General features: G+C 37.9%; 1 protein-coding gene across 1 annotated transcript in view; it reads right to left on the bottom strand.

Moving 5' to 3' along the window:
• Positions 1–1,565: 1,565 nt before the first annotated feature.
• sema3b (sema domain, immunoglobulin domain (Ig), short basic domain, secreted, (semaphorin) 3B) overlaps positions 1,566–23,498 on the bottom strand; it is a 47,417-nt gene continuing 25,484 nt past the window's right edge. Inside the window, exons 2-18 of the mRNA XM_079827832.1 lie at positions 21,892–22,178; positions 21,648–21,805; positions 18,956–19,018; positions 13,236–13,355; positions 13,045–13,138; positions 12,834–12,953; positions 12,281–12,423; positions 12,072–12,186; positions 11,901–11,970; positions 11,335–11,479; positions 10,602–10,821; positions 10,412–10,500; positions 7,316–7,357; positions 7,016–7,173; positions 6,766–6,821; positions 5,672–5,811; positions 1,566–5,462 (exon numbers count right to left, since the gene is read on the bottom strand). Coding sequence (XP_079683958.1) covers positions 4,977–5,462; positions 5,672–5,811; positions 6,766–6,821; positions 7,016–7,173; positions 7,316–7,357; positions 10,412–10,500; positions 10,602–10,821; positions 11,335–11,479; positions 11,901–11,970; positions 12,072–12,186; positions 12,281–12,423; positions 12,834–12,953; positions 13,045–13,138; positions 13,236–13,355; positions 18,956–19,018; positions 21,648–21,805; positions 21,892–22,006 — 2,334 coding nt within the window. The 5' untranslated portion in view covers positions 22,007–22,178 and the 3' untranslated portion in view covers positions 1,566–4,976. The remainder of the gene's footprint in view (positions 5,463–5,671; positions 5,812–6,765; positions 6,822–7,015; positions 7,174–7,315; positions 7,358–10,411; positions 10,501–10,601; positions 10,822–11,334; positions 11,480–11,900; positions 11,971–12,071; positions 12,187–12,280; positions 12,424–12,833; positions 12,954–13,044; positions 13,139–13,235; positions 13,356–18,955; positions 19,019–21,647; positions 21,806–21,891; positions 22,179–23,498) is intronic.

Genomic DNA, 23,498 nt, shown 5'->3' with positions numbered 1-23,498 from the left:
ACATTTTTTGAAAACGGGTTTCATAGTGCACAGTTTTGAAAATGATATCGTTACCGTCTCTGTGTAAACTACAAAAACGTGAATTTGTGAAAACTTCATACGCGTATGTTCAGTCTAAACCAGGGTTGCCAGGTTTTCACAACAAAACAAGCCCAATCGCGTTTCGGGGCATTTCGAAACGGGGTGGGGTGGAGATTCCCGGTAAAAATTGCGTTTGGGGGGTAAAATGTGTGTTTTTTTTTGTCAGGGTTCCCTGCAGAAATTCGCTTTCCCGGGGTTAAACATCACACAATTGGGGTCGCATCTAACCGCGGACATGAAAAACCGCGGACTTGGCAACACTGGTCTATAGCCTACGTCTACACCTGTGTAGTGTTTTTGTATTTTATTTTATTTTTTACAAAGTGACATCGCCCACTACTGGCCTGGCAAGAAATACTAAAGCCTTTTTTTATCGTTTTTCGCAGATCCGTGTGATGGGGATCGTTTTGACAATGTTATACACAAAAAACGTAAAGGAAAAACGTTTTTAGTACGTCATTGTCGTGTAAATGTGCCCTTAGTTCACTTTCATCATCACGGCTACATTTTGAGTAGATTCAAAAGGGTTTGAGTGCATGGGAATCATTTCACCTTGGCAGTAGCATAAAGTGAAAGCATAACATTTCTTTCTTTCATGTGTTTGAAACAGTTTAGTTACTGTAACCTTTCAGGGTTCTTTCAACTTTAGGAGGGAAGGGAGTCAAACATTACATCTGCCTCTTTCAAAGTTTAATAGCATTGGATGTAGCAGATCAAAAAGTGAATGACTGAGAAAAACGTGCACATTGAAAGACACTCTGCATCCAGTGTCTACAGTAGGCTACATGTAAACGGATACTGTATATTTATGTATCATTTCATTCTTCGCCAAAGTCTTGTGTTTTATTTGTCATTGTGTGAAAGTTTGAAGTATATACACACTTAAACCATATTAGCATCACACTTGGGGTTAGTAAATGCTCAAAGTATTTGTACCAAACTTTGACACATATCGTGCACTGTTTTTGCTACAGACATCAATGATACCTTAAATCAAAGTTGCAGAATTTACAAAGCAGAAGAAAAGACAACCTACAGTATATACACATTCAGAGCAGTTTTGAAACATACTTGGGAATGTTGTCAGACTAACTCCAACATTGTAGCAGGTTTTGCGAGCAAGCACCACTCAAAATTCAGTCACAGTTTTTTATAAAGTGGATTTAAAAATTGGATTTAGGTAGTCACCAATTCTGCCTGACTGTATCCTGTTCTACCACAACCTCACATGTATCTGAAGGGCTCTAACTCAAGAAAGCTTAGCAAACAAAAACACTTTAGTCATTAAGTGAAGGCTGCGGAAGTGTGTGTGTAACTGCTCTAAACAGTGAAATGCAGCAGCTGCAGGAACTGTCATCATTGACGCACACCACTGACCCACTTCCTGTTTAGAAACATGAACAAACACCATCATGGTCCATTCGGACATACCTGGTTCAAATGGATTTTTCCATACACATATCATTCCATTGTTTTTTTATTTTAAATACACATGTAGCACTGAGCGGCACAGCTATATAGAAATTCAGTCACACACTTACAGAAAGCCAAAGTATGAAAGGGAACGTTCACTATCACGGTCAAGGGGGCTTCATTACAGGCAGTTTAGCACAGGTTTAAAGCCACATTTACATTCTTGTTCTCTTTTTCTGCCCGGTTTCCCACATCCCTTGTAATTAGATCCACAAATAATATTTTCTAAAGCCTTATTAACTCTTAATTAACTCATTTTCATTGTTTGGGAGGTAGTGTTTTTATATGCCACTTGTACAAACTCATCTTTCTCCGCTCATCTAGTCATGGTTTGTTTTTTCAGCCTCTTCTCTGACACTCTCCCACTCTGATCAGACGTATGAGTGAGACCGAGCAAAAGACGGAAAAGAAACAAAGAAAGCATATAATGCATATGAGTGTAAGAATGTATAGCTAGTGAGACAGTCTGTTGACACTGAGATCATGCTTTCTTAAGTCAACACCTCTAATGAGAGCCTGAGAGGTTAAGGAGCATAATGAAGGGTTAATTATAGGCCTAATTAGCATCATTAATCATTACAGCTGTCACAGAGACATTACTACCACCAATTAGCAGACAGAACGGAAAGTGTGTGGCAACTTTTTATGTTGTGCAATTTTTACACATATTCAATAGCCTATATTACAGTTTCCAAAAAACATTTAAGTTTATAATTTTTGCTTTTTCAGGAATCATTTTAGGCTATGTTTCATAATTATTATTTTTTTTCCCTTGGGCAATAACAGTGGTAAGTTTCACTAGATATCCTTGTACTTAGAGCAATGAGAGTTTTAATTGTCTTTGATTAGAAACTAACTAACTAACTAACTAACTAACTAACTAACTAACTAACTAACTAAAACTGCCCCAAGAAATAGGCTATTCTATGGAGTTAAAACTGTGATAACTAGTGTGAAACACCGCGTGCACAGCAGCGCCCTCGAGTGGTGAGATTGCGCTAATGCACACAATAAGTTTTGTCGCCATTTTCACACTCGCTCTATCAAAAATAAAACAGAGGTGTTATTTACTTCGAATTAACTGTATGTTTTATTGTGTTAATCGTTTACAGTCTGATGCAACAATCCACAGAGAAAATACCCAGGAAGCAATACAGTGTTCACGTCAACTTTGGCCTTTGACTTGTCCACAAAATGAAACTCACACTTTTCCCCTAGAAATTCTAATATTTAATGGCGCGCGCGCACACGCACACACACACACACACACACTCTCTCTCTCTCTCTCTCTCTCTCTCTCTCTCTCTCTCTCTCTCTCTCTCTCTCTCTCTCTCTCTCTCTCTCTCTCTCTCTCTCTCTCTCTCTCAAAAGCTGAGAAGCGTCACAAAGCAGAAAAGAGAATTAGTTGGAAATGCTTATGGTCTTTTAAAATGTGATTTTCAAAATGGAGCGTGTCAGGTTTAAATATGTATTCAAAAGAAGGGAAAGAATTTCAAAATATACACACAAGGATGTTCTTCTCAAATTCTCCTCTATCAAAATGGACATTACACATGTAGGTCAGTTTTAACACAAACCACCACAACACATAGCTTATCGATCCATAAATATACGATGAAAACACTAGATAATCTCGCAGAACAGTTTTAAAACATCGTCTTTCCGTTGAAGAAAAAAAAAAAAAGGAGGAAAAAAAGTCATGCAAAAATAACCATTACAACTTTTTGACAACTGATATAAATACTACCACATGATAATCCACCAGATCTACTCAAAACATTCTTACATCCGTGTACAAATGATTCGGATTTGATTATTTTAGCGTTCTCACATTCGACACAGCAGAAAACACAAACGCCAGAAGAGAGCGCCATAACAACACAGCGCGAGCAGCACCCATTTACCCTGCAAAACATAATGTCCAATAGCCTACTGTAAAAACTTTAATAAGCTTTATATGCTTTCGATTTCTTGTGGTGGTGGATATCAATCATAACTAGCCTAGCTATGGTATTTTCTCAGGAAGTTGTTCTATGATTCACTCCCACATCATTGTTTTCAATGCGTTCAAAAAAGAAATTTGGCATCAAACGTCTGCAAACATGCATTTACTGACTAATTCAACACTCCTTTTCCCAAAAGACAGGAAGAGTCGATAAAAAAATAAATGGACAATTGGCTAGACTCTTAAATGGATTATATTAAATATTAATCTGAATTCTCCGTCAGAGCTAAGGACAGTTTTTCTTGTTTCTTGTCTTGAGAAATGGCCTTGGATCTGCGTTTGCTCATTTAACCCATTATGTACCAGCATACATAATGCATTAGCTGTGCTGTTACAGTATATGATGCTCACAGAACGCTCATATGGTAGAGCTGTATAAAAAGCAGGAAAATCTCACTTTCTAATTCTTACTCAGACACATTCAAATATACATAACTATTCAGTTTCAGTGGGTTAGTTGAGAGATTAGACCTAAAAGTATCCAAAAAACGTTTCTCTGTAGATTTCCAGAATACGTTACCCATAATGCCCCTGTACATTAATGCTGTGTCCATCTCAGTCTCATACAACACGTAATCAGAACACCTGACACATAACTTAGTAACTCAAAATAATAATTCACCTTACTTTGTTACTTTGTATACGCGCCATTTGCTGACCGCTTTCAAGGTATAGAATTACAGTCAAAGGAAAAAACATTTACTTGAACACTCTTATAGTAGCTACAGCCTTACCAGATCACAAATGTACAGTTTTTGTCTCCTCTTTTGTCTTTTGTTTGCTTGAAATGTTGTGTTTGAAGTCTTCAAGCAGTGAAAGAAGAAGAGTGATGATGTTCATCTGGTGCTGGTGAGTCAGGGTCTCTGTTTTCAGGGCCAAGGTGAGAGGATAATCTAATCTACGGAACACATGTAGCACAAACACACAGATGAAAACATAGAAGAGTATACGTAGATTTACTCGATGCGTGTCCACAAGAGCCTGTGTTTACTGATTTACGCAGCACATGCATGTCTTTGCGTCTCTTGGATTTCCAATCAAAGCTTTTCCTGTAACAACTCAAAAAGGGATTTCTTGGACTTCAGGAACTTGAGTTTGCGTTAGTATTTAGATCAATTGGATGGAGTGTGGGTTTCTGGATAACCATTAGGAGTCAGAAGGTTTGGAGTAATAGATGCTGGCGGGAGCGGGATTGGGGTCGTGGGGGCACTAGATTGAGTCTTCAGACTGGAGATGAGGGCAATAGAGTATATAGAGATTGATAACAGGCAGTGTCGTCAAAGGGGTAATAAAAAGCAGACCAGGCGATAAACAGTCAACGAATGAGATGCTGTGTGAGAATCTGTCCACCTCCAGTGGATTTTTGCTCTTCCTTTCTGTCTCTCAGTCTCTCTTTCACTCTGCCTCTCATCCCTCGCTACTCTCCAGCGCTCCGCGGCGCTCTCGGTGCGGGTCTCCCGTCATGCGTTCTGCGATTTCGCCCTTTCCTCACTTCCTTCAGGTGCTTCCACTTTTTAGAGTGTAGCGGGTCGTGAGCCGGCGCCTCATTGGCTGGGCCTGGCGCGGCCTTCCCTGATAGGCTGTGTTTGCGTGACCAAACTTGCTCACAGATCTGGTCGACCGTGCTTAGGTTTGGGTGATCCACCAACTGCATGAAGTCCCTGTACCACAGCTTTTGATTGGTGGACTGCCCGTGATTGGTGTGGGTGTTGGCAGGGCTGCGAGGGTTAAGAGAGGAAGGGGCAGAGCCAGCCAAAGGCAAAATCTCCAGCGTGATCGCAAGGAGGGTCTGGGTGAATCCGTGTTCCATTGCGTGGCACTGATACACGCCGCCATCTCTACGCGCGGCTCGTCTCAGGAGCAGGCCTCGCTCCGTCTGCAAAACACGGTCATCTAGACGAACCTGTGAACGCACGCACACACGCACACACACACACACACAATGAATACATCAAGCATCAGTAGTGACTAAACTGATAGGCGAGAGAGAATGAAAGTCATTAATTTAAACAAAGACACACATTTATCATCTCTTATCAATGCTGTCTGCATCCGTCTTTCTCATAATAACCCCACATATCTGCCCCAGCCTGCCTCTCTCCTCTCTCTCACCTCCTCCCGTGGGTTTTCCGGATGCCTCTGATAGGTCCATGTAATCTGGGCCTGTAGTGATTTTGGGATACATTCCAGGAAGGAGCTGCTTCCATCCACAGCGTACAGTCTCTTCTCCAGGACACGCTGCTTCTGATGGTCTGCAGGACGCACACACAAAACACTGTTATACTTGCATTGTCACTTCTCAGCCATACATATAGACAGTTAAGCTACTCATTAGAAATAATTTTACACTGTATATCAAGAGGCGACACAACAGTAGGCTAACAAATTGTTTATCATACAAAAATGTTACCAAAAAGTAAACAAAAATGTCCATAAAACCAAACACTGAAATATATGAACAGAAAAGGATCAACAATGTGTAAAAAAGGATGCACTGATATTAAAATTCTGGTTGACAGCAATAAGCAAATATTTATTTTAATGTTATGGCAGATAACTGATAAATAGGTAATATTCAAATTCTATACAATTTAAAAATAAAACAGTTTTAAATGATACAAGTTAATTTAGACATTGCAACATCATACAGTATGTACAGTGTGAAAATGGATATTAATTATTAGATTTATTAAAGATTACATTTAACATTTGCAATAACCTACACAAGTTTCAAGCCTGCAGTTGAAGCGGGATTTCGTTCACTTTTAGGATGAAGGGATGATTTTTTTTATGACAAGGCTTCATTTTCAGGATCATTACGCCAGTCTTCAGTGTCACATATTTCTAATTATTATCAATGTTGAAAACAGTTGTGCTGCTTAATATTTTTGTGGAAACAGATTTTTTTTCCAGGATTCCTTCATAAATAGAAAGTTGAAAAGAACTGCATTTATTTGAAATAGAAATCTTTTGTAACAAAGTAAAAGTCTTAGTAAAAATATGAATTTCTTTGTTGTTTTTTTTTGCTTTTGTTTTTAAATCGTACTGACTCCAAACATTTGAATAATAGTGTATTTTATCTCTGATACTTGTGAGCAGACTTGTAATCCACCAGTTGAGAATCATTTCTTTAATTCACATTGTGAATGAATTACAGTAGTGAGTAATGTCTCCTCCTAGAGGCTGACAGAGGTACTGCATATTACCTCCTGAGCAGAGAGCATTAGGATCCCCATTCCTCACATCCTGACGCCGGAACCTTCTACACACATGAAAACACATACACACAAACATATAAACATAAAAAAAAAACCTTTACAAAAATACTGTCTCCAAATGTCTCTATTTTGCTTTTTGAATCACAGATTTTCTATGTGGTCTTAAAATTTTAGACTCCACTGCAGTGTGTTTGAAATGAATAAAGCCATGTAATGGCAAGTATGCCTGACGCTTTACCGTTTTGTGTTTGGCAGGTAGCGTGTGCAGGTGTGTCCGTCCCAGGCGCAGTATGGATCTCGAGCCAGGCAGCACTCAGCACAGGCTTTACCGTACATACTGCAGCGGTGCAGAGGCACCTGGACAACACCTGTATCTGAGCCAATGTACAGCTGTTGCTGTAGAGAGAGAGAGAGAGAGAGAGAGAGAGAGAGAGAGAGAAAATCATCACATGATTTACTAGTAAGCTGCTTTCATGTCTTTCTATAATACTGTTTAAAAATAGCTGATACTTTATAAAAAATAAAGACTCATTCTCACCCGTTTAGAGGAAATCTGCATACTGATAATAGATGAAGAATCCTGCAATAAGAAGACAAGAGTGTGTTGGTAACACTTTACAATAAGGTCCCGTTAGTTAACACTAGATAATGCATTAACTAACAATAAGCAATACATTTGTTACAGTATTTATTCATCTTTGTTAATGGTACATACAAAAATAGGGTAACACTTTACAATAAGGTTTCATTTGTTAACATTAGTTAATGTATTAACTATCATGAACTAACCATGAGCAGTACATTTGTTACTGCATTTGTTAATCTTTGTTAACGTTTGTTAATAAAAACAGCTGTTCATTGTTTATTCATGTTAGTTCACAGTGCATTAACTAATGTTACCAAATACTGTTACCAATATCATAATAACTTTTGATTTTAATAATGTATTAGTAAATGTTGACATTAACATTAACAAAGATTAATATGCTGTAGAAGTGCACTTCATTATTAGTTCATGTTAACTAATGAAAGCTTATTGTAAAGTGTTACCAAAAATAGTAACACTTTACACTTTACTACATGTACTTACTATAGTAATTACAGTAAATTATGCATAATTACAAGTAATTAACCCTAAACCATAACTCTATAGTAAGTATGTAATTACATTTCTCTGTACTTATTTGAATAAGTAATGTAACTACGTCACCTTCAAATAAAGTGTAGCCAAAATGCAACTATTCGTGAGCTCAGGTCCATTAACTCTTTCCCCGCCAGCGAAAAAAAAAGAAAAAGAAAGTTGCCAGCCACCGCCAGGGTTTTTGATCATTTTCACAAAAATGTAATGGCCCATAGAATATTTTGTTGTCTGAATATCTAATAAGCAATATATCAAAAGAAAGAGCAGACCCTCTGCTTTCAAACAAACGTTTTTTATTCTAGCTTCATGCATTCCTTTTTTATCAACACTTAAATATGGGTAAGTTTCATAAAAAACAACATTTTGGACAGAAAGCTGAGAAAATCAAGTTTTTGTCAAAGACTACATCCAGATCAGATTCAGAAAGATGATCAAACACAGATGTAGTAGATCGAGTCCATAAACACCCCTAATGCTTGCACAGTTTTTTTTTTTTGCACAGACATTTCATTTAGTAACATTGGGCAGTTTTGATTTATATGATGTTTAATGTTGATGATCACGTTATTTAAAGAGCACCTATTATGGCATTTAAAATGTTCCAAATATTGTTTTAGAAGTCCCCAACAACAGTTTTGCATGCATGCAATGACAAAAAAGACTTTAATTTTCTTATAATATGCATTTATTTTTACCTGTTTTGACAGCGATTCTCAAATGATTCCTTTAGTGATTCACTTTTCAAAACCCCGCCTTTACGTGATGCTAATCTGCGGTGATTGGCCCGATGACCCAGTCAGTTGTGATTGGTATAGTCTGTGCAGATATTTTCGGAAACGGAACGCACATCACCATAAATGGTTTTCGGTTTAATTAACTGGATTAAGGGCGCATTCGTCCTCAAGCTTTATTTGTTTAAATTAGCTCAAATGACTGTCAGATGTAAGTAATTACCATGTCAATCTATACATCATTTAAAAGATCTAAGAGTCAAGCTTCCATTTTTTACCTCTGTTTTATTCTCAAAGTCTTATAGTGACAGTAATTTGTTAATATGTGTCAGGAGTTATGAATATGAAAACCCAGCTGAATATCAAAATGAATATCAAAACCCATGAATATGAAAACTCAGCTGATCTCATTCATAAAAAAACTCCTCTATTCTCCTCACGAAGACTCGCGACAAATCAACATCCCTCAGGGCTTTTAGTTCAAAAATATGTCTGTGCCAAATTTATAAACAGAGGAGTATTTTTTATTCAATACTTCCTCAAAATGCGCAGATGTAGCCTAATCATGAGCGATTGAGTCTCTTATGTGTTGTTTTCAATTCATACTGGCAGCCGGAGGGCGCTCTGTGCACATGTAGTCCATATATGGTACAGACAGACGAAGAAGAACCATGTGCCATAATAGAAGTCCATAATAAAAGCTTCCTAAGATCGCGAAACATGCAAATAGAGACATTTGAAGACTAATAAACACACAATCGCGACGATGTATGGTTTGTCTTCAAGCCACTTAGTCTTCAAATGCTCATCCTTGGGCAGATGAAAAACGTTTGCTTTTGAGTCACACTTCAGAACACTGTCTCGTCGCCATGATGTTTTCTAGTTTTCACTGGCGTCTTGGAGCGCAATAAGTGGGCGTATCGTATTCAAATAACTTGACAAGTTGACGTCATCTAGTCAGAGAAAAAGCTTCGGTCTTCTAACGATTCTTAAACATGACTCAGAGTCGACTCTTACTTTTGAAAGAAAATAACTATATATACGGTGTACTGTCATATTTCAAACTTTGCAGGATGTTTTTGTTCACTTAGATCTATGTTACACACTACTTGAAAGGTACATTTCAAAATTCCATGATATGTGCTCTTTAACATATGCATCTGCTTACATACGATTGCTTGTTTTTTTGCATCTTCTTCGCCTGTGTTTTAATCAGGAGATTCTGTACTCATTCCGAAGCTGCGTAATACCGCACCCTAGCATATAACAGTAAAAACACGGAAACACGGAAAATTCTGTGTATGGTGGGGAAGCGTTTTCTCACAAAATTACGGAAAATTCCATGTTTGCCAGGGAAAGAGTTGAATAATATTAACATATTATAATAAATAATGAGATTAATAAATGCTTTTAAAGTATTTTTATTTGTTAGTTCATGTTAACTGTAGTATTTAACTAATGTTAACACATAGAAATAGTTTTACAAGTTTTAATCATAGACTTCTATTTTCCTTAAATATAAAGTGAATCATAACTGATATTAACACTAACCAGAAAAGAAAGCTTAATGCATTTTTAGAAAAAAAATGTCGCTAATAATTTCGCTTTGCTTTATTTTGCTTTGCTTCTGCTACGATAAATAGACATGCTACTCTGGCAATGCGTGTGTTTGTTTGGGTTGATTTCAAATATCAACAGTGTTCAACAATGATTCTCAGAAATCGCTTACTGCACCTTTAAACACACACATTCCTTCTCTCACCTTAAAGACCTGAAGCTCCTCTAGCAGAAGCTCGGTGTTACTCCAACTTCCCTTGGGCACAGAGATCACCTTCAGCACAGAGCCGACATCTGCAGAGAAACACAGAGGGGCTTTAACCAAGGCCATAACCACTAAAGACAGTTTAGTCTAGACTCTAAATGTTTTTGTCAATATTCAGTCAGCATTCTACCTGTGCCGATGAACATGACATCGTAGTGTCCATCAGCTGCATTGACACGGTCTACGGTAACCTGAGTGAAGGCGTATGGTATTCCGGTACGCAGGAACAGTGGCCGACCCCCCAGTGGAGTTACTGGATTAAACATTAACGGATGGTGCCTTGCAAACTGGATTACGTTATCAGGGAAACCTTTAGTTGACTCAAAACTCCCGAAGGTCTTACTGGGACACTGAGGAAGAGAGAGAGAGATATCTGTAGAATCCGGAAGCACAAGCCGTTCACATGATATCAACAGTCTACACAGGTCAGCAAGTCCAAACCTATAACCAGTAATTGAGAAATCTTAAACTTCTAACATTCACATTACACTACACTTGACACTACTGTTCAAAGTTTGGGATCAGAAAGATGTTTTTTTGTTTTTTTTATTCAGCATTAAATTGATCAGATCTATATACTCTTACATTGTTAAAGACATCAATTTCAAATATTTTCATCAAAGAATCATGAAAAACTGGAGACTGGAGTAATGTCTGCTGAAAATTTACCTTTGCCAAAACAGGAATACATTACATTTTCATTCATTTGAAATTGTAATATTATTTCACAGTAGCCTATAACTACTAGGGTATGTTCGATCAAATAAATGCAGCCTAGCTTTCAAAACCATTAAAAATAAAATTACAACCCCAAACTTTTTAATGATATTGTAAGATGTGAGGCGTAGGGAATCTGTTCTCACCATGCCTGGCCGTGGGTATGGCACTTTACCCTGGAATGGAACCCACTGATAATTGGGGCCTTCTTTATGGGCAAAAGGCCCTAAAAATGCCCTCCGGATGTCATTCATGGTGTAGAGACACACTGCAGAACCTTGAAATACACTACTGTAAGATACAAACACACACACACACAGAGACCGTTAACACCTTACAGTAGGGAGTTAAAAATAGTCACACAAATGCTGAATTCAGGTATTTGGGTTTACTTTTCGTCACTGAAATGCACATACATGAATTAAATTTAAATGATTCAAAACAGAATGGTCATACAGTGAATATAAATACTTCCTATATAAATCCATTATTTAAATCTTAAAGGCATAATTCACCCAAAAATAAAAATTATTTTCAAATTCTTGTGGTACAAGGAACACGTATTTAAAAAAAAGAAAAATCTTATTTTGTGTTCCACAAAAGAAAGAAATTCATACATGTTTGGAATGGCATGAAGGTCATTAACCAATTACAGAATTTAACTTCTTGGGTGAGCTAACTCTTTAAACTACACCCTTAAATGAACTCTGACCTGGAGGTGGTAAAGACGGTGTAGATCAGCGGGTTCTTTCTATCACGGGTCTGCAGCAGAAACACATCCCCTAAAGGTCCGGACAAAGGTCAGAAGGCAGTGAAATGCAATTGTCAGTTATATCAGCATAATTTAACCTTAGTGTCTGTGTGTGTTTGTGAGCTTTCTTACTAAGTTCATCAAAATGCGTTTCAGTGCCATCATTGCCTGGTACAGAACACACAAGACGAGCCTTTAGAAATGTCGTCCACTTATTTACTAGACTGCGCTGTCCTCCCATATCATTCTGTAACCCAAAAAAACACACAGTTCATTTAGATCAAGATGATAAACAGCAAACAATTGCCATTGGGCTTAGTGATAAATGCTTGGCTCCTAACCCTGCAAAGCTGGCCAATCCGGGAATATGTAACCTTCCCGAATCCCTGAGCTTCTACAGCAGTTTCTCTGAAGAAGAAGAAGACTTTATCATCGTCAGGATTCTCACTCTCGGGAACACCAAATGCCGCTATAAACTTGGGCTCTGAAACACACAGCATCATCATAGGGCTCATTGCCATTATACAAAAACAGAGATGCATATAAACACATGGGTCAATAACAAATAAGAAAACGTTTTAAAATATCTAGTTTAAAATGCATACTCTATATGGATAGTCTTTCTATCATTTCATTTTCCCCTGTATGTTGATTTAACCAAATGGCTTTTTAATATTTATACTATTGCAAAAAACAAAAACCTGATAATTACTCATTTTTCTTTTAAGATCTTTTTTCAATGATACTTTTTGGACTTTATGCTCTAAAGATTTTTAATTTTTAATTCTAATTAAAATAATTATCATGCTTATCACAGAGGAGTCCATTTAAGTCACTATATGTGTGAATTTAATTTTTTTAATGTATTTTTAAATAAATCATACACAAACGCACCATTGAGCCAGCGAGAATCGTGCTGTTCCGTTCTTATGGAGGGCCTTTGTCCCATGCTGCGAAAGATTGTGAAGTCCCGACCCATCAAATCAGTGGCAACGCCGGCATAAAGTTCATCACCTATATGATGACGTAGATATGGTTACTGATTGGTCTTGATGTAACACTATCTTTTAAATGGGAGTTAGAAAAATGAACAGTGGCAGCTAACCAATCAGAACAGATGCTGACGTGTGGCGTGGGTCATACGGACTCCTTCCTTTTCCATCTTCTGCCAGAGAGGTATCAATTCTAAACACATGATCCTATAGAGACAAAGCAAAATATAGCTGTGTAAAAGCCAAACTGGGGCCATTTATCACACAAACTTATTCATATGAATCCAAACAAATGCACACTTACCTCTATCTTCTGTCCCACCTCCACATAAGCACAGGTTGGGTGGAAAGCCCCAGTCCCACAGGCGTACAGGTGAGTCCGATTAAAGTGGTGAAGCACTTTCACATAGTTCACACAGTCCGTCTGCAACACATGCATGCACAAATCAATTTTATGAAGGACATATTTTACATACTTTCACCAGTACATGTGTGAGACAGGGAGACTGCCACCATCTGGATTGACTATCAGTCATAGGCATACACAAAAAACATCTCTTAAGGGACCTCATATGGGGCGGATCATAAATGAAACGTCATTGTATTACGTATATCCTTGACGACAGTCTGACATAAGTGCTGACCTTTGCCTGCTCGCTGTGATCCCGGAACCCTCTGTAATCTCTCACGCTCTCTCTTTCATACGTAAAAACAAAGACACATCCACTGTTCATACATGGACACATATAGTCTCTCTGTTTCTCTTTTCCTTAGTGAATGTGCTCGCTGGAGCATGCCACGTTTCGCAGAGTGCCTGGAATCACTACGACAACATAAGGGAGCGGGAACATCCGGATTCCAGGGTAGAGGGAGAGGATGTAGGGATGAAGCATGGACCGAAAGAGAGGAATGCGAAAGAGAAGAGACGACATGAGACAAGAAGGATGACACGAAACGTAAACAGACGGCATGGGATGAGGAGATTTGAGATGAGACCAGTGTTGCCACAGTTACTTTGAAAAAGTAATCTGATAACTGATTACTCCTTTAAAAAGTAACTTAGTCACTTTACAGATTACTTGATTTTAAAAGTAACTAAATTAGATTACAAGTTACTTTATTAGTTACATTCAGCAGTTGCCGACAACACCCCTGCCGCCTCAACATAGAAATGACAACCGTTTTTGCCAACACTCACTTTATTGGAAGTGCATTTTTAACAGTAATGTCAACAATGTATCTCCTGACATTTTAAGTTGAAATGAAAAAATATTTCCTGAAAAAACAAACAAACATGTTTTAATAAAAAATTTAATAAAGACAGTCTTTCTTGGCTTCACTTAATATCCCCGAGATGCAAGAAGAAAGCAAAAATATATATTTTTACTAAGGAAAATGACTAAAATAGTAACTCACAGTGACTTGTGACGGTAGATTACTCGTTACTGGAAAAAAAGTAGTCAGATTAGAGTAACGCGTTACTGGCATCACTGGATGAGACAATAAGAGACAACAACAGACAATCAGAGAAGAGACAACTATAAAATATAAAATGGAACAACAACAGAAGACCAAAGACGAGACCAGAGAAGATTTAAGTCAATAAGATACAACTAGAGATTAGATGACCAAAAACAACAAGAGAAAATACTGTATGAGAAGAGAAGACCAAAGTTGAGATGACTAGAGAAGAACATTCAAAACAAGAAGAGATGAGAAAAGACAAGAGTAGAGTAAACCAGAGACGAGGTGTACAGAGACTAGATGAGATGACCAGAAAAGGAGTAGAAACAAGACAAGATGAAAAAGTACATGAGAAAACAAGACCAGAGGTAAGAGACGAGAAAGACCAAAGATGAGGTGATTCAAGATAAGAAGAGACAAGAAGTTAACCAGAGACATGAAGATTTGAGAGAAGAAGAGACAGCAACTGACAATCAGAGACAAGAAAATAATAGACAGGAAGAGACTAGATGAGATGACTAGAGAAAAGACAAGGTAACAAGAGAAGAGAAGACAAAAGACGAAACAGAGTAGAGAATGTATATCGAGAAGAGACAATTAGAGGCAAGATGACCAAAGACAACAAGAGAATAGACTAGAGAAGATAACCAGTAAAAGGGACAAGACGAAAAAGAGGAGATGAGAAGACAAGACAAGATGAGACTAAACGAGAACGAGAAGAGAGAAGAAGATTCGGGAAAAGAAAAAAAGACAACAAGGGTTAACCAGAGACAATTTGTCCAGAGAAACCAGGATAAAAGATGAGACAAAAAGAGATGAGAAGAGAGAGTGGAGATGGAAAGAGGAGAGGAGAGGAGAGGAGAGGAGAGGAGAGGAGAGGAGAGGAGAGGAGAGGAGAGGAGAGGAGAGGAGAGGAGAGGAGAGGAGAGGAGAGGAGAGGAGAGGAGAGGAGAGGAGAGGAGAGGAGAGGAGAGGAGAGGAGAGGAGAGGAGAGGAGAGGAGAGGAGAGGAGAGTTTCGGTAGCAGATGTTCCTGCTGTTTGGACTGTAATTATGCCTCACTCCATCTTCTCTCTCTGACTAACAGTGGGCTTTCACCAGCAGAATGAACCCTGAACTGAACATCTGTTTAAATGTGCTCAAGAACACACACACACACACACACACACACACACACACACACACACACACACACACACACACACACACACACACACACACACACACACACACACACACACACACACACACACACACACACACACACACACACACACACACACACACTGAACTTCAGTTATTAGGCACTTCTCCTTTAAATTCCAGGGTACAATGTGACACTGACCAATTGTCCCATGAAGGACTGTCCAAAAGTGAATCAGTTAAAAATAACTTGATTAGTTTGAGTGCATCTATACTAATCTAATTAAAGCAATATACTTATAATCTGTATTTAAATCACCATATTTTTACTCATCACAATGCATTCTGGGATGTTAGAATAAACAAGGCAGCATAATCATGCCAGATTAAAAGGTGTGTGTGTGTGTGTGTGTTTTGTGTGTAACCTCTCTGCTACCTCTACAGAAAGATGTGATTGACATGTGCCCTCCTGCCATGCTTAAACCCAGCACACAATCTCACACATACACACACATACAGGGCTTGTGGAGAACAAAGGCCTCTCTTTGAGCTTAACGCACCCTGTGAAGAGAGAGTGTGTGTGTGTTTCTGTGTGTGCTGTACGGTGGGGGTGGCGGAATAGAATCATCGAAGACCAATTAAGTTGCTGACAAACTGTGTTTATACAGGAAGGGGTCTCTCCCTTTCTCTCTACCTCTTGTACACACACACACTGGTGCTTCTGTTTCGAGAGCTTTACAGCCCTCAATAAGGGAAGGACGTGTTAGGGGTGTGTGTGAGCATGTGTGTGTGTGTGTGTGTGTGCTGATGGGCTCTTTGAAGTGAGCCCACGAGACAAAGAAAAATACAGAAAAAAGAAAGAAAGACTAAGAGAGAGAAAGAGACAGAGAGTGCAGAACAAAAGAAAAAAGAGCTTTAAAATGAACAATGTCTCTCAGGAGTAATAAGCCGTATGTGTGTGTGAATTTCCTGCTGAGACGCGTGCGGCGAACTTTCAACTTTGACCTTTTATTAGCCTGATCACTGCATCCCTGTGTGATTGACCACATGTAGTCAGAGCACATCACATTTATAAATACAGCATTGTGAGTTTGTCTTTGTGAGACACCGTTCAAATTACAGTGAATGCGAATTAATTCAAAGATAATTTTATCAAAATGTAAGTCATTATTCACAAATAATCTTCCTAAAAGTTGTTGACTCAAGAACTGCCGTGGGATCATTGAGTCAGTTCACTGAGCTGAACTGGAGAATCAAAGTAGTATGATTCATGTTGATCCGATTCACAAAATCAGACCAAAGGATTCGTTCACAAATTGGACAGATTTGGTTCTCTAGTTCAACTCACTGACTCAGTGATTCAATTGCAGTGTTTCTCAAGAGAAGAGCTGATTTAAATTTCAGACTAATTTGAAACTACTGTATGCTTCTGAAGACTTGCAATATAGCCTAAAAGTCATGCAGACTACTTTTATGATATTTTTTGTGGTGTTTCTTTGTCATCTTGGAGATGTGGTCACTATGAACTGTGGTTGAATGACTGAAAGACCGAAATAGTTAGTGAGAAAGAAATAGTAGGACATAAAGAAACTGAAAGACAGAGACTTAAGGGGACTGAGTAAATTTAAAGCAATAGTGTATGAGAAATAAGAGTTCAGACTGAGACTGAACAAAAGAGAGATAGCATGAGAAAGTGAAAGGTCAGGGGGAGAGTCTTAGGGAAAATCTTAAGTCTTTACTCATGGAGGTCTGGTTCTGTCCCTGCCGTCCTGTACACACCTACATGTAATGAGGGTCAACTCACAGGTCAGCGCACTTAACAAAGTCTGTGTGAGTGTGTGGCAGATCTCATTGTCAGCTGACCTCAGTCCCACTGTTGATTGAACCCCGACACACACACACACACACACATTTTGAAGTTACACAACCCTACACGCCCTTTACAATAAAGAGAACATTCAGACAGACACAGTGTCCAAAAACATCCCACACACATCCGCTTGACACACCAGATAAAACACACACAAAATACAACATACATGAACTATGACCTTTTGACAAACATGTTACACATGAGCGGCGGAAGCAAAAAAAAAATGTGGGTGGGTCCTCTCCCAGAAAAATTTTACTGGAGTAGATGCCATTTACATTAAGTGCAAATAGCCCGTCTTGTTTACTAAACGTTTGTTTGGACCAGACAAAATTATGGAAGACATTGAATCATTTACAGTGGCAATAGTGTAGGGGTAAGACACATGGCAAATCGTCCCGAAGTTTGAATCTGCCTTTTGCCGAACTTGCTCTACTTCCTTTTTCCCATCACATATCAGATCAGAAAGGCATTTATTTTCAATAAAAATTAAGAAAAAATAATGAAAATAAAGCGTCTAACGTTTTTAATAATAAAGTGTTTATCGGTTAGAGGTAAGTGTCCTGTCCCACCAACATGCAATGGTTCCGACGCCCATGCTGTTACAACACATAGGTATCAAAGACATACTGACAACACTGTAAAAGTACCATGGTAATAACATGTTAAGCATGCCAATCCTATTTTTTTCAATATGCCATGGATAAACCATGCCTTTTGGATATACTCTAAGTAAGTTTGGGGTAGGCAAGATGTTTTAATGTTTTGACAGAAATGTCTTGTGCTGCCCAATGTTTGCATTTATTTGATCAATAATACAGTAAAATGTACAATTTACACTTATTCATGTGATGGTAAAGCTTCAATTTTCAGGTTACTTTGTCACATAATCCATATGCTGATTTGCTGCTAAAGAAACATTACTTATATTATTTTATATACCGCCACTTTTGTTCAATTTAATGAATCCTTGTTGATTAAAATATTTATTTATTTAAAAAAATCTTACTGACACTGTAGTACAATGGTATTATGGAGCGCTGCTGTTGATTCTATAACTGAATGAACACGGGTCAGTAATGTTAAAAATCCCAGACAATGTTTTGTAACAGTGACAGACCGTAATCTAAATCACTTTACGCCAGGGCTTTTCAACCTTTATAGACCCAGGGTTAACCGCCTAGACTCTCAAAAAACCTAAAGATTTTATTAGTAACACTATAATAAAATGAATCAAAAAAACATTATTTGCAATATATAATGATTATCAGAAGCAAATATTCATGAGAACATTCAATATGTTATAAATCTTTTTTTGTGGGCCCCTTGAAGTATGTTCATGGACCCCACAGACCCCTGATAGCAAACTTAGGCTCTACATTGATTTATGGGTGTAAATGATGGAGCCGTTTGGGAGAGCTGTTTGTGATAGCAGTGCTAATTGCCTTGTGTGTTTGTGTGTAAACAGCTCATAGGAGAGATGGTACAGATAAGTGTGTAAACCGGGTGTGTTAATGACCACAAGATCTGATTATTGCAGGGACTCACATTGATGTCTTTCCCGGCCCAGTTGCACTCTTCTCTCCAATCAACAGGCGCTGGCCAGTAGATCTGACAAAGAGAGAGAGAGTTCAGAGGTGAGGAAGAGTTTTGGCTAAAGGTTAGGATCTTTGCAGGGTTAGACGTGTTCAGTAGCTTGAGGGACATTCTCGCTGAACCCCATCAGAGACACAGTTAAAACACGTCCAGGGGCCATGCACACATGTACATACATCCGGACATATAACCACACCTGTGTGTGCTTGTGTGAGTCTAGAGCTATAGCACACAGTGAGCGACAACTCTCACTCATCATTCCTTCCTTTTCCTCCCTAAAAAAATAAAAATCCATCATTCTGTCATCGGCACGTTGGCCTGGACCACCACAAATCATCTGGAGTGACTTTAAAGGCTGATTAATTTTACACACAATAAATGCTAAAGCTTCTCCGCTGATTCGCTAGCACAAACGCACACACAATTTAATCACGTGTGGGCGGCACAAAATACAAAGTGTAAACAGGCTATTAAACATTCAATCATGTAAATCACTTCATTTCTAATATAAACAGGGTCAAGTTATGCCCCTAGACCGTGGACTACTTTATTAAAATAAATGAATGACAGAGATAGAGAGGGCACAGAAGTGAAAAAAGCTGGCACCCGATTCACAAAACATTCCTAAAGAATACAAATATTCATAACTTAGGATATTTTGTATGGTCTTCGTGATTTTGCAGATCCTGGAACACTCAAAAAAATTATTTGTTGAATTTACTTTAAAAAGCTGCGTCAAGTGGTTCCACACAACTATATTGAGTCATTGTACAAATAACAATTTAGTTGAAAAGAAAGAAAGTCAAGTAAAGCTGACAAAATTTCTTTAAGTAAATACAAACCATTTACCATTTATATTTATATGTGAAGTTTACTTAATAATGTTATGTTACATTTATAAAAGTTTATTATGTTAGGTGAACACATTTATTGATTTAATTTACCTTATTAAATTAACTACTTGCTCTACAAGTGTAAGTGGATAACTATTAAATATAACAAAAAGCATATTTTTAGAATTAAAATAAAAAAATAGCTTAATTGAGAACAGGAAGTCCATCCAATAAATGAGTGAAAGAGTGGCCACAGCCAAAACACAGGCACCCCTCTTCAGCATAATGGTAACCACAAAATTACAGAAACTCCTCTAAATGTCCAACATAACTGCACATTACACTAATATAAACTAACAACATCTTTCCCTTTACCGAAAAAGATCAAATAACACTTTAATCCCAAAATTTACTCTCCTGATGCAGTCCCTTGCAAAGCATGCTAGGAACTACAGATCCACTGCCCAGTTTGTTCGTTTCCCTCAGCAATGTTAAGTTGACCGAACAAACACTTATTAAGTAAAGCTGACAATACTCATTTTTAATAGAAACAACTCAGTAAATCTAAGTAAATTTAGTTACATGAGTTTTTTAAGTAATGTGAACAAGGATGATTTGAGTGCAACTAACAACAGTGAAAGTTCATTTTTTTGAGTGAACAACATTCCTGTCCATAAACATAGTCCTAACCCCATCCCTACCCCTAAACCTAACCCTACTCATAAATTATCCTTAAAATCAGAGGAAAATGATATGTGAACAACACTGATGTAGAAGCACCTAACCCTGCCTGTAAGACTAAACTTGCCAAAAACTGTAAACTTGTCTCTCTCAAATCTGATTGGTTGATTGGAATGTTGTTCCAGGAACATGCTGTACTTGTTGAAATCATGTTAACCTTGTAGATAACCTCCAAATGTAGGATACATCTCAAAAGGAAAGATGTTTACTGTATTGTTTAAAATATTAAGCATTACAACAGATATTACCACAATATATTTGTGGTATATAATATTTTAGTATAGAAAATCTATAATTTACATACAGTCAAACCTAAATGTGTTCAGACACCTTCAACATTTTCTCACATTATCACAGTTTATCGCTATAGTTTAGAAAATGGTAATAAAATATAACAAGAACTGTGTCAGAACAAATTCATCTTGACAATGTCAAGATAACTTTTCTAGAATGGTACAGTATGTAATGGATTACAATCAACCAATCGGCTGTCAGATGTTAAATTTAAGCACACAATTAGATAAAACCAATTTAGGTCAACCAATTACGCATTAGTGTAAAAGGTCGCATTAGCGAAACATGGTCAGGTCAAAGTGGCGGAATAATTTTGGTCCCATATTTTTATCAATTTTACTGGTAGTCCACTGTATGAAGAATTTTTGGTTATGTCACAGTTTACTTTATTTTGCTATCCTCACTTACATAAATGAATTATAGTGTCCTGCACCCACTAGTAAAAAATTATATCTAGTGTCTGAATAATTTTTGGTTTGACTGGACCTAATATACATTATTATTAATAAAACATTTATTTAATTTTAAATATTTATTATATATAAAATGTCTACAAACACTTTAAGAACTTTTAAAGAATTGCATTGAAAAAATCTCTTACAAACAAATTTTTTTCTCAAGAAGATTTTTGTGAATCCGTCCCCGGGTGCTTATGCTGTATATAAGTTATGATTGACAGGGTTACACCTTTGTTAAAAACTTAATTAGATGACAAAACAGAAGGGCGATGTTTCCTTTCACTCTTACATTATGGATGAGTAAGGAGTGTGCTCTACCTTCTGCTCCTGTTTGCTGATGTTGTCGAGGCTGAGAGATAAAAGAAAGTTACGAGCTCCAACAAACAGCCGCCCCCTCTCCTCGTCCAATAGGAGAGCTCCGAAACAACACGAACGCTCCAAGTCAAACCGCTTAACGCCGTTAAACTGCTGAAGATCTGGAGAATACACACACAAAAACTGAAATGTAAATCCAAACACAAAGACATAAATATGTACATGAGATACAAGCCAGTTTCATCACCTTTATAAGACAGCTTCATCCGGGCTGAGGAAGATGAACTTCCGCTAGATGAAGCACCGACGCCGATCAGCCCGAGCAGGACCAGTGAGCTGCACATCATCATCATAGTCATCATCTTCTGAGGAGGACCACAACTTCTTATCAGTTATAAACGGCAGACAGCTGCCACACAGATGGTTGACTGGGATGCTGGTTGTCGTGGCAGCTGTTGCCGTAGCGGCTCTCAGTCGTCCTGCTTGTTGTGACAGTGATGCTCTGGATGTGAAGTTTCCTCCTTACACCGAAAGCTGGACACCAGAAAAACAAGAATTATCATCTCCCTTTTACAGCCAGTATTCAGTCCTTCCTGACCCCTTTTTCACCCGCTCCTACAATAAACCAGTCCGATAATAGCCATGATATTTCAGATATGCAGACGCACACACTCACACACGCTTTATTTCAGTAGCAGATGGTCTAAAGCTACTGTCCTGTCTAAGATGAGGAGGGAGAAATCCGATCTCATATTACACACACACATACGCATACATACGCTCACGCGCACAAACTGGATGTCGAAGTATTCGGTCTTGTTGAGCCTTTCATTTGGTCTTTTTATGGTTCTGGTCCAGGTTCACTGAATGCACAAACTGAAAGCCAAGATCCACTCGTTCAGAACACCGTCCAGCTCTCATTTCAGACCAACAACATCTAATTGCTGCCGTGTGTGTGTGTGTGTGTGTGTGTGTAAGTACTTGCTTACTGCACTAGGTCATATTCAGTATGTGGAGGCTAAAGAAATGATAAATTAAAGGAGAGAGAACAGGAGAGGCGCTGTCTGACTCTATACTGTATCATTTTGAAACATATCATTCAGACTTACATTCAGATAAACTGCTAAGATCCTCAAGCTAAAACAGGAAACTCTTAGTCAAAACAGTCAGATAACTGATCACACTTTGACGTATTTACACACTTTCTGGTTTTAATGTTCTCATAATATTTTGGGTTTTTAGACTGTGTGTGTGTGCATGTTCAGTATGTCAGACACTTTAAAGGGATAGTTTGCCCAAAAAGGAAAATGATTTCATCATTTACTTGGACCCCATTGACTTCCATAGTATTTTTTTCCATACTATGGAAGTCAATGGGGACCATCAACTATTTGGTTACCCAAATTCTTCAAAATATCTTCTTTTGTGTTCAGCAGGAAAAAAGAAACCCATACAGTTTTGGAACAACTTGAGGGTAGGTAAATGACATTCATTTTTGGGAGAACTATCCCTTTAAGAGGAATCCGTATGGTCAATTTATATAGTTTCTTTTCTATTCAGCACTCCAACCTGTCCTCCCTTTTGTCTAATGCAGGGGTTTTCAAAATGTATGATGCCAAGGACCCCCAAATATGATGAACCTTTATGAGGGACTCCCTTCCTAGAATCCATCTATTTTTATGTATGAAAAAACATTTAAACTGTTAAGTAGTAACTGATAAATAGTAAGTGTGACATTATAAATTATTTAAAAAATGTTTGTATAAGCAATTTTCACAATAAATGTATGTAAGCAGCTTACGTCCTGCGTTAAGGATACTGCCTTACGTTCCCAGTGAGCAAGATAAAAGGGAG

Source organism: Gobio gobio (genome assembly GCF_949357685.1).
Source record: "Gobio gobio genome assembly, chromosome: 10".
NCBI classification, from domain to species: domain Eukaryota; kingdom Metazoa; phylum Chordata; class Actinopteri; order Cypriniformes; family Gobionidae; genus Gobio; species Gobio gobio.
Note: the sequence above shows the minus strand (reverse complement) of the source record. Positions and strands in the feature narration are given on the sequence as shown.